The sequence below is a fragment of the Mastigoproctus giganteus genome, chromosome 9, assembly GCF_048544385.1.
Source record: "Mastigoproctus giganteus isolate SK-2022 chromosome 9, ASM4854438v1, whole genome shotgun sequence".
Taxonomy (NCBI): Eukaryota; Metazoa; Arthropoda; class Arachnida; order Uropygi; family Thelyphonidae; genus Mastigoproctus; species Mastigoproctus giganteus.
The window spans coordinates 78,553,536-78,566,427 of NC_143583.1; the positions used below are offsets into that span (position 1 = coordinate 78,553,536).

At 33.9% G+C, this 12,892-nt stretch overlaps 1 protein-coding gene across 1 annotated transcript in view; it reads right to left on the reverse strand.

The window, feature by feature from the left end:
- Positions 1–1,201: 1,201 nt before the first annotated feature.
- LOC150080476 (migration and invasion enhancer 1) overlaps positions 1,202–12,892 on the reverse strand; it is a 37,206-nt gene continuing 25,515 nt past the window's right edge. Inside the window, exon 4 of the mRNA XM_090381405.1 lies at positions 1,202–1,507. Coding sequence (XP_090237531.1) covers positions 1,427–1,507 — 81 coding nt within the window. The 3' untranslated portion in view covers positions 1,202–1,426. The remainder of the gene's footprint in view (positions 1,508–12,892) is intronic.

Genomic DNA, 12,892 nt, shown 5'->3' on the forward strand with positions numbered 1-12,892 from the left:
TTGTGGAAGTTATTAACCCCTCAGAGGGCACAGCGCATACTTTTGTTCAATTGGCTATCTGCCAACATTGTTATGCATCAATTTCAAAAATGTGGTTTAAAATGAAGCAATCAAGTGGACCTACATTTCTGCAATGGTATGGAAAATTCATAAAGGATGCTTATTTCTTCAATCATCTCAGTAAAAATGGAAGTTTCAGATGAAGCCCAGGGAAATCCATTTCATGTGCCAGTCACAAGCGCAACATGACTGGCATATCAAGGTCAACAATGTGTAGCATATGTTGCCATCTGAGGATGAAATCATGCAAGCTACAGCTAGTAATAGAAAGTGTTAATCTTTTTAACAAACTGTTAAATGTTTTGGTTTTGTTGCTAATCAACAACAAAACCAAAAGATGGAATTTTTTTGGCAAATTCCACCATGATTAGCTCTGTGATTATGCTGTCATCTACTGTTGTGTGCACATTCTGGTTGATGAATAAAAACTTTAAGATATCCTCTATCACCTGGAAGTGGTTTCTAACATGTACCCTATTCACAAAATAATATAGTTCTGTAAAGGAGATTTGTAGCCACTCTGTACTAAAATTCACACTGACTAATTCTAATTGATATTTTAAGTTTTTCTATAGCCAGTACCACCATGTTGTCCACTAAAGCACCACCAGAAACAGCATAGTTCCATATCAGAAGAATTGTGCAAATTACATTCCAATAACATGCACATAGAAGAGCTGTTAAGCACAGATTATAACAGAAGTTTGTCATAACACTTTTATTAAAATTTGGTTCAAAACTCTCAAAGATTAACCTTTTATGTCACTTGTTTGAAAGTATTGCAATATCAAGTGCAATTTGCAGAGGAAAAAAATGTTGTGCAGTGAGCATTAAGATCATACTATACAGTTTAAACCCTGTTGCTGCAAAAAAAATCTTGAGATACCAGAGTAGTTCTCCTTATGCCACAGAAATTGAGCTGTCTGGTAATATAAACAAAACTATATGAAATTATGAAGAAATCTAAATTATACGGCTCACCAGGAATGTAATGAAAGCTCTTTCATAGCCATTACATTTAACTGTATTTTTGATATTGAACATATTCTAGTAAGAAATTTATTCAATCATTTAAAAAATTTTATTCATGGAAATAAATTAAAAATTGTGCAGATAAAAGGATTCATAAGAACAAAAGTAATAAAAAATAATCTTTCAGACATGCTGATCACAGTTTACTAACCCAAAGCCATACTAACTTACATCAAACCTACCCCTAGAGAAACTGTTTCTCCTTGTGAGATAGGATGTCATACATAGTACAAACAATGGCAAGTAAACACTACTAAAACTACATGTCTCATTACATTATTGTGTGGGAGGAGCTCGCTTTATATTAAAAATTCATTTTAATCAATACATCAAATTATAAAATAATGCAACCTTCGGTTTTCTGGACTTTTCCAAAAGTTTCATTTCTACTGGCTGCTACTGTACAATGCACAATCTATAAAAAATTAATAAAATAAAATAAATCAATAATAATAACAATTGGAAGGAATGTATAAACTCTTCCTAGTATCTAACACATATGTAATAAAAATTCCTTCTGCAAGCAACTTCAACTTGTTCGATTTTTAAACTACAATTTAAGTTTCTTCAGTTTAATCAAACTACCAAAATTCCCTTTTTTGTTTTTTTTAAAGCATCATACTAATTACATTTATTGAAAGTTCCCTTCATTCCTCACTTAAAATTTAAAAGTAGAATAATACTTTGAATTAATTTATTTTCATTGCTTAAAATTATTTCTGAAGCCAGTTTGAATAATGAGTCATTTTTGGTACATAATGCATTAATAATACAAAATGAGAAAAAAAAAATATATATATTATTATTGAACATATCTAAATTTACAAAGCTATCACATTTCCACTAAATGAACTGATTCTAAGGTTGTCCTACTGAACTAGTGGCAGGAAACCCCTCACCTGCAGGCAAAATTTTGCCCCTAGTCAAACTGAAACCACCCACAGATGAAATCCTCTAAAATGCTATATGAAAAAACAGCATAAGCCATAAGGGCAAAACAGTCATTTAATGTAAGTTTTAATGTAATTTTTAATGTAAGTTGTTTTAAGCACTTCATAAACAAATTTCTATTAGCTGTCTTGTGACATTAATCGTGAGTTGGAATATGTAAAAATTGATAACATAAGTCACACCATTATTACAGCCAATTAGGATTGAGCATTTGTTTCTCCCCCAAAACCACATGCACACATTGGCTCTGTCTTATTAGGTCTTGTTATTGGTGATGGATAGTCAGTGTTGATTTAAGTTTTGTCTTGGTTGTCGGTTGTGTCATTACACATCACTGCAAATTAAGTGCAATAATTTCAAAATGCTGGTAACATTTATGGTTCTTTTGCTTATTTCTATTTAAGTCAGTATTGTAAAGTGCATAAAAGTAACTCCTTTCTGCAATGACTAGTAATAATAAAAGAGCTGATTGAAGAATTCATTGAAAGGTTTAAGCCTATGACTGCTAAATATGATTAACATTTGTATTGATGATTTATTGTAAACTCCACTGACCTGGTGGTCGTGCTGGAGTATAAACAAGAAAATTTTTTTTTTTTTAGATAAGGTTAAAAATGAGAAAGCACTGGCTAAGAGAGCAAAGAATGGGGACAAGGAATTTTTCATGTAGTATGTAAATACAAGGAAGAAAAAAGCAAATCAGGCTGGACCCTTGTCCACTAGGTGTGGGATAGTCTTATACAACCCAGCTGATGTTGCAGATGAATTGAACAGATACTTTGCATCTATCTTTAATGAAGAAAGACCCTTCATTCTGAGAAGAGGTTGCGCAATAATATGAAATTAGATTTCAAAATTATAGATGACTCTGTATTATAAAAACTTCTGAGTATAAAGGCAAGTAATGCTCCTGGAGTTGATGGCATATACCCAGTAATTTTGAGGTATTGAACCATCAAAGTTAATTATGAGGACACCTTTGGAATTGAGAGAGATTCCTTTGATTGGAGAAGTGCCAACATACCACCAATACATAAAAAGGCAGCTCTAAGAGGGAAGTTGTATAGACTGGTTAGTCTGACTTCAATGGTAGGGAAAATTTTAGAAGCAATGATTAAGAGTGCAATCCGGGAAGACATGTAGATGGATATGGCATTCTGAATAACATACATGGTTCTGTTAAGGAAAAAAATCATGTTTAACTAACTTAGCAGCAAGCTATTTTAACACAGTTACTCATGAGCTGGATGTAGGGAACAATTTTGACAGTTTATTTGGATTTTAGCAAAGCATTTGACTCAGTCCCTCACGAGAGGTTACTGAATAAGCCGGAACATGATGAAATTACTAGAAAAATTCTAAGATGGATTGTTGGGTGGTTGCAGGCAAGAAGGCAGAGGATTGTGATAAATGGATATTCTTCCGATTGGTGTAAAGTCAGAAGTGGGGTTCCCCAAGGTTCAGTTCTTGGACCACTATTGTTTCTGATTTTCATAAATGACATCAGTAATGGGATAGAAGGCTTAATGTCAAAATTTGCAGACGATGTAAAGATTGGTAGAGTAGTTAATGATCAATACCAAACAGTATTCCTTCAGGATGACTTGAACTGGCTGCAAGAATGGTCAGAAAAGTGGCAGCTATGTTTTAATGCAGCAAAAATGCAAGGTTTGGGGAATAGCAACCCCAAAATAAATTACACACTTAGTGGGGTTGATTTAAAAATAGTAGAGGAAGAAAGGGATCTAGGAGTTATAATATGGACAGATATGAAGTTTTCTGTAAACAGGCAGCCAAAAAAGCCCACAGTATCCTATCGATGATTTATTGAGCATTATCCTGTATAGATATGGAGGCCATAGTCACTGTATAAGGCAATTTTCAATACTATGTTCAAGTATGGAGCCGTAATCTGAAAAAAAAAAAAAAAAAAACATTGAGCTTCTTGAAATGATCCAAAGATGGGCAACTTGCATGGTGAAATTGGTGAAAGAAAGAACATACAAGGAAGGACTCCAATTACGTGGGCTACAGAGCTTAGCAATCGGGAACCTTAGAGGTAACTGATCGAAGTTTATAAGGCTCTGGAGAGGGGTTAGTGAAATGAATGAAGGCCAAATTGCCACTGTTATAGAAAATTCCAGAACTCTGGGGCATAAATTCAAATTACAGGGAAGAGGTTTAGACTAGACTGTAAGAAGTTTTCTTTTAGCCAGCAAGTCACTGATTGCTGGAAAAGACTGCCTTCACAGTTAATTGAGGCTGACAGTTTGAATATTCAAAAGGTCAACTGGATAATTATCTACGTGAGGAGGGAAGCAAATAATTTATATTTTCTGATCTACTCCTTTTTTTTTTTTTTGGCTAGCACAGCAAAAAACTCTAGCTTCCTTTCACTATACAGCTATTACTATTAATACTAAGAATGGCATTAAATATGCTAACACTATTTTTTATACAGCAATTCTCACACATGCTAGCAGTAATGGATTTATCAGTATAGTTATGATTCTCCTTTTGTAGTAGTTCTCAGTGGCTCTTCCAGAATATAAACAGTTTCCATCCCCTCCCAAGACTACCAATGGAAGTATCAGCAGTAATGATGATAACAGAAACGATCAGCAGAATTGCATGGTTCACAGTGCACATGCTCTAGTTTGAAAATTCTATGTTGCACTATTACTTTATCACTTACAAAAGTCAATCAGTTGGGTACGATACCTTTTATGTAGCAAAAATAATCGAAAAATGCCTTTCATGTAACTGCAGTTTGTGCTATCATAATGAAAGCCTGATATAACTAGTTAGGTTATCATTCCTTGTCACATTCCTTCAGCCATAACAGAATGCTGTCAATAGTTTAGTATCCATACTGACTGTACATCAACGTTATATCTTCGTTAGAAGTCATGCCAATCTTTGGCAGGATATAGACTATGGTGATCATAAAAAAAAGAACTTGCAGTTCAACCTCATGACCACCAGATTGACCTCTAAACACTAGTGGCAATGTCAATCAGATTTTCCAAGCCCTAGATTAGATAAACACATATTCAAAGCAAAATTAAGTGTCATGCCAAAGAGGAAGGTAGATCAATGGTATCAGATAAGCAATTGAGAAAAGAAGGTTATTTGATTATGGCTAAAAATCGAATAGGAAATAGGATAGCAACAGTGAATGGAAAGCTGATAAACCAGAAGGACTAATTTATACTATCATAATGACCTACACACTCACTGGGTATAACAGATTTGGATGACAAGAAAGCCTATTATAGATTGCTGCACAAACTCAGAAAGGAACAAACAAAAAATGTTTGCAGAAAATAGAAATTAAAATATACAGTCACATAAACTAGAAATAAATTCATGGTACACTTAAAGCATCCATATTTGTCATGAAATCATATACAGTCAGTCCTCGTAAAACACGTGTTTACACTACACGAATTCGATCATACACGATTTATAAATAGGGGAACGATATCTTATATAACACGAACCGAATTCGCTTATGCACAATTCGCCTTTGTGTTTACAAGAAATGGCAGTCGAACGCAGAATCACCCCAACCGAACGCAACACGATAGGAATGAAGAGAAGATTCTGAAAATGTATTTATGTGTTTTTTATGTCAGTGAAGGGGACACATTTCACCATAATAAAGTAAAAACCAACCATTCCATCTATCGGTATAATTGCAAATGCAATCAGATCGAGTTTACTACCAGTTTATAACAGATTCCACCAGCAGGAACACAACTGGAAATTGTTTTTGTTTTATGGTAGTAACCCCTAGAAATGTGCTTTAGTAAAATGTGAAGTGTTAATAGTGTATCTCTGCCTTTACGGTGTTGTTTATTCGGTTGCTACACGCGCGCAGCTTTGTTTATTTGTATCAAGCGTGCCTCCTCATTTTGTAATTGTGCTTTATTCCCTAGAAATGAGTAAAATGCTTAGAAGGTGTGAAAAGGAAGCGTCCTGGTGAAGACACTGCAGATTCAGAGAGAAAAAGAAAAGCAATATCGACAAAGAGAGGCGAACTGGGTCAAAAATTCTTACCCGGAAAAATTTATAGTGGCCTCATACTATGGTTTATGGCCAAAATCACACCGGCCTCCGGCCCACCGGGAAACCCCGGTGGGCCGGAGCTAAGGCTTATGGCCAGTCCGCCTCTGTCGATAGAGAAAAAATATGAAATTGTGAAACGCTTTGAGCAAAATGAAAGACCGTGTGATATTGCACGGGCTACAGACCAAAATGAGGTCTGTAGCCCGTGCAAAAATGTTGTCGAGAATTACAAAGAATGCAAAGGAAATAAAAACAACTTTCATAGCAGGAACAACTCAAAAGTGTAATTAAAATCCATTAGATTAAGACAAAGAATTGGAAGAGATGGAACGGCTGTCATCTGTTTGGATAGAAAATCAAACAAAAAACAAGTTTGCTTATGATAGAAGCAAAAGCATTAGCAATATTTTATTACGTAATAAAATACTTACGTATTTTATTACGACTATTATATTATTTATTGTGTTTTACAATTATTTTACAATTAATAATTGTGTTATTAATTGTAAAATAATTATTACAATTACAATTATTTATTGTGTTTGGTAATGTTTTGGTTACAAATGTGTGTTCAATCTTGGGTGGTTAGCACCTAACCCCATTTTTCCCATAGGTCCTGTTGTTTATATTGCACGATTTTGCATTGCACGAGGGTTTCTAGGAACACAACCGTGCTATACGAGGACTGACTGTATGTTGAATAGTAAATCCCTTGCCTAACAGATATATTTCACATGAGAAACATGCCATACATTGATGATGAGATGACTTTCTAATAAATAAATCAGAAAGTGTTACCTGCATGAAAGTGAAGCCCTTCAACTACAGGTAGTACATCCAAAACCAGACATTTTTAAGGCTAGTTTTTTTTTTTTTTTTGCAAAACTGGGCCATTCATTTCGTGCAAAACTTGTTCTCTGAACAGCACTAATGAATGATTCTCTGAATTCAATTATATTAAAATTTGTACAACAATAAGAGAAATTTCCCTCAGTGTGATACATAGAACACTTCCATATGATACTCTCCAGAAATTAAAACAAAAGATCAACGCAAAATGATTACAGTAAAAAATCAATTGAAAACAATTCAAAAGTTAATTAAAATAAAAATGCATTGTTTTTGTTAACAGCATGAAAGGCTAATTTTGATTCTCCTGAACGAGAAGCACAACTGAGGATGTGTGCTGTTTTACTCGAACATTAAGTGGAAATCGCGTTGACCCTTCGTAAGACGAGTTATAATCACTGCAAAAAATGTTGTATACCAAGTCATTTATTTGTGTCACAAAAGAAGAAAGGACTGAGTGATTGTTCAGAACAGGTAGTTCCCGACTCTGAGTTAATTTGTTCCTAGCGCGAGCTCGTAAAGCAGGAATTTTTTTCCCATAGGTGTAATGTTAAAAGCAGGTTAAGTACCCAACAATGAAATTTGACCCAGTAATGTTAAATAAAGGTCAATGAAACAAAACAATAGTTTATGCTTAAACAATGATTTATTTATCCAGAGAAATTAAAACAATCTTTAAAATCAAGAAAATTATTTATGACATACAAATGTTAAAGAATGTTTATTCTTCATCATCATCGACTAAATGCACACTCAGTGTGTTGGAAGCACAAGGAGTCGTTTTCTTCTCACAAATCCTTCAAGTCGTATGCTTTCAAGACAGTCTTCTCTTTTCTTTAAAAATTTCACGATAGCATGCATAAGCATTTTTTTAAAATCTGTAGTAACTTTTATAGTCCACTCGAATTTGAATCTTGTGACTTGAAAATCTCAATTGCTTTTTCCACATGTTGGAAAGCTTTGTCAAGCCCCTTGAGAGTAAAGGAACAAACGAGTTTCATCTGTTAAATCTTTTCCCTCAGCTTTTTCACACTTTGCCATTTCAGGGAGGTCTTGATTTGTGAGCTCTCCATTGTGTGTTTGAAGCAGATCAGTGATGTTAGTTGTAGAAACCTCAAGCTGCAATTGGTTAGCAATATTAACAACCACTTCTATTTCATTTTGTACAATCTATGCCGGTTCCTGAAATCCTTCAAAATTATCAATAAAATGATGAGTTTATTCTAAACATGTTTAATGTTCTTCTCTGTAATTTTATTATTTTGATTGCATCTAAAATATGGAATTTTTTCCAAAATTCTTTAAGAGTTGGCCTTCTTCCTTATCTCTGCCTGAAAAAATAAATGCAAGCACAGTAGTAATGTATTGTATAGCTATGTATGTGGTTTGAAATGCTGTATTTATGAATGTTTAGCATTTATTTATTGCAATTAATGTTCATATTTTCAATTGTGTCGATACTTGATATTTGAAAAAAAAAAAAAAAAAACTCAAACCCAGGAACTCGTAAAGCAGGAACTACCAGTATAGATCAGTGATGAATACGTGTAATCTCTGTATTGGTCTGGCCACAATCTTAAATTTGGTATCTTTAAAGAATCTGTTAAGCTGCTTGTGCCACTGCTCAATGTATGGGACAGAAATAAAGAATATTGTTGGGTGGTGTAGTTTTTTGTATCCTATCCTTAGCTTGCACCCTAATTCGGTTTATTGCAGCAAGGGGGTAACCCCTGATTAAGAATCTGCTGGTTAATATCTGTATTTCTGAGTCTAAAAAGTTTTTTTTTAATTGTTTTTTTGAATTTTTAATTAATTTTTGAATTGTTTTTAATTGATTTTTTACTGTAATCATTTTTTGTTAATCTTTTATTCATTTTAATTTCTGGAGAGTATCGTACTAAAGTGTTCTACATATCACATTGAGGTAAATTTCTTTTATTCTTCTACAAATATTGATATCAATGTAGAATTTATTGAGCATCACAGCTCTGTTATATACTATTAAAATTAAAAGTAATATTGCATTTAATTTGTACTTTCAAAAACTCTTGGTAGCTTCATATCTATGCATTTCTGTTTGGCAACCAGTACTTTCAACTGCTGTAATAAACACACTATGTCTTACTTATAATGAAGTCTTTTGGCCACCAAACAAATCCACATTTATTAAATTTATTTATTATTATTTATTTTATTTTTTTGAAATATTGCATATATACAGCTGTACCTTTATAAAAATATTTATACACAACATTTCATGGCAATTTTATCCATGAGTTCATTATCTATCACACTATGTGGCATCCTTGCCATAACTCTGTATTGATCTCTCACCGGTCTTGAATAATTGTTGTTGACATAGAAGGCAGCCTTTACTAAATTGTTAACAAGGGAGGGCAATGTTTTGGTTCATATTTTTGAACTTCTGACTATCAGCAATATAAGTTAGATTAATTTTCAAAGTAAATAATATTAACCCTAATCTTTATATTAGTTAAATCTTTACTGCTTTCTAAAGTGAAGGAGAGCATCCTATCTGGTCCACATTGTTTGCATTGTTCTAGAAATAAAAAACTTGTAGAACAAAATTCACATGATAGCCTGTAGCAAGCGTAAGGTGTTTATGATGGCTGTATTTGTTATTCATCCTTTCTACTGTATAGCTGTTTATTATTTTAGTAAGTAAAAAAGCATGCAATATACTGAATTAAAGATACTCAAAACAGTGACAGAGAATTTCATTTGCAATTTCCACTTGCATTCAACATTTAGAAGTAAAATGAGCTGACAATACAGTAGAGGTATGCGTACTGTCCAGAAAACTAAACTACAGTAAAAACTGGCTTGTCTCCTATCTTAAGTTTACTGAATAAATTTATTTTACACACCAAAATATTATGCAGACTCCATATTTTGAATCAGCATCAAGCTTTCCCACAGCCAAAGCAGTGGGAAAGCTTTCAGTGTCAATCATGCAGAGGGATGGGATTTAAAAGCTTTTAATTTTAGGAATTATTCCTAAAATAATATGAAAAAAATCATCTTGTAAAAAAAATATCCAGTGCTATATTTTTTTAATATTTTTCTCCTCATTATTTTATTTTTTTTTTAAATGCAATATTACCAGAGCAATTCTATTCACCCTTTATCCGTGTGTAAATTTTGACATTTCATGTTTGGTTAGATTTATTATCCGAAAACTGACAATCTGCAGGTCTCAAAGTTGCTGGATTTCAGACATTACACTTGTACTACTCAGAAACGCATTAGCATCTTTATGATGCATTGCTATAATAAAAGCACTGGAAATGCTTTCTTGGACATTTTGTGAGACTGCCAATAGTGCATATGACTGAGGTGGTCCTTGGCAAAATTAATGATAGAATTGCACTGTTAACTCACTGCTGATCAGGCGTGGATAATTTCAAACCCAGCCCCTTGCAATTTCACTCTGACTACTTAAAACCGTTTGGTTCATTCTGGAATAACTCTCAATGCTTTTCAAAGTAATTTTTTTTGCTACAGTTTATTTACTAAAAAAAAAAAAAAAAACAGAACTATTTAAATATGGCCAAAAATGCTATAAAGTTGGCAATATCTTGAAAATGATTTCACGCCATTGCAAACAGGCTAACTTTGCTCAAAGTAAAAAAAAAAAAAAAAAAATCAATCATTAAGGCAGACACTATTGGTGGACAACAGCAACTTTGTGATAAGGATAAACATCAACAGAAATCCTCTAAACATTTGGGATGAAAAGAGCTAGAATATGATTACCACTCCACTTGTAAGAGAATGAGAAATGGTTGGGAAAGTCAGTCAGTCTCACTGTGTGGGGGGGGGGGATACTGATTAGGAAACATGGGGTAAATTGACTTTAAGAAATTGGAAATAAGCTTACCTTTTGAAGATATTCACTCACCCATATGTTATTGTTCATTTGCAAGAATATTTGCTGATAAACTCATTTCATTAGGTGGGTCAGAAAACTGCTAGCTGGGGGAAGGGGTGCATAGACTAACAGACTGGCAATAGCCACAGGAAGAAGTGAAAGTGATTCTTGCACTGCTTCTACTGGACCGTGCAGTAGCCCAGAAAGCAAGGTACCAGGGATTTCAAGGCTTGCTGAGGGTCATCTTGGAACAAGGAAATACATGGGCTCTGTTAGGGTAACTAAGAGTAAGAACAGGTGCATGTACATGAATGCTAGGAGCACAGTAAATAAATTTGATGAATTTGAAGTGCTGGTCAAATCATCAAATGAAAAAAAATTGTGGTGAAATCAGAGATATGATGTCACTCATATAAGGGATGCAGAATTTGAATATGGAGAGTACAATGTATACAGAAAGAACACAGGATAGGAAGGGTTATGATCTAAGTTAAGAAGCACAAAATCTAAGGCAGTACAGCTGATATGACTGGCCAATGCAATGTGAGTCAGTATATGGCAAAAGCACTGGGAAAGCAAAAATGAGAGCAGGAGTGTGTTAGAGGCCTAATGACTGTGATTAATACAATGAACAACTGTACAATGAAATAGTGGGCCAGTAAATCAGAATGTTTTATAATGGGGAATTTTAACTTTCCAGATATAGACTGAAACTTGTGGGGTCAATCATTTAAACACTAACAAGACTTCTGTGGATTTGTTGGATGACTGTTTTCTACAGCAGCATGTTAGAGAGAGAACAAAAAAAGCAATATTCTTGATCTGATTTTATTAGCAGTGATTCTTTATTTGTTAATGATTTGCAAGTAAAAGAACCATTAAGTGGCAATGATCACAGTGTATGGGTGTGGGATTTACTTAAAGAAGTAACTATTATCAAGGGTAAAAGGGAAGGGTTTTTGATTTTGTAAAGGAGACTGCAGTGGTCTCAGACAATTTTTAAATTCTATACAGTGGGACCAACTAACGGTGTTACCAACAACAGATTCTAAATGGGAAGCATTCAGCATAGTAGATATAAACTAATCTGCAATGAAGTCATAAAAGAGGTTAGGCAAGCTAAGGCATATTATGAAAAGTCTTTGGCAAAGGATGCAAAGAAAAAGAGCAAAGACTTCTTAACTTACATAAATACTAGAAGGAAAAGAATGAACCACATTGATATCAAGTGGACCAATGGTTTAAATGTTGATGATATTGCTTAGGTTGCTGACAAACTGAATAGTTATTTTGCATCTACATTTACATATGAACAATTCTTTAGGGAAGTGGATGCTGAATGTTTATCAAACTAACAGGAAGCTAAATGATTTTATAATAACTGAGAGAGGAGAGTTGGTTGGTTGGACTAGGAGAGTTGGCTGGAAAAGAAGCTTCTTATATCTAAAATAAAGGTAATCCCTGTTGTTTCATAATATAATAATTGAGTACAGTGGAAGAGAAATTGTCAAGGTTAAACATAAAAAAGGAACCTGGGGTGGAAGGGATCTATCCATATGAAGGGAGGCAGCAAACTCTTAATCATAATTATGAGAACATCTTTGGATTCAGGAGAGGTCTCTGTGGACATGAGATGTGTGAATGTATCTACAATTCACAAAGAGAGATCAAAGAGTGACAAGAGTATTTTCAGATCTTTAACTTCTGTTCCAGAGAAAATAATGGAATCACTGGTTAAAGAAGTAATGCAGGACCAGCTAGACAGGAGTGCAGTTATATTTCAGCCAAAGCATGAGTTCATTAAGGGGGATCTTGTCTGACCAATTTGAATGGATACTATGATGCAATGACAAAGGAACTGGATGCAAAAAAAAATTCTGATATAATATAATTTGATTTTAGGAAAGCTTTTGATACTGTTGCCCATAAGACTGCTCTACAAATTAGAGGAGTGTGGCATTAAGGGTGAGTTACTGCTATGGATAAAGGGATTGATGAGAGGGAGAAGACGGAGTGGTTATCAAATGGACATTGCTC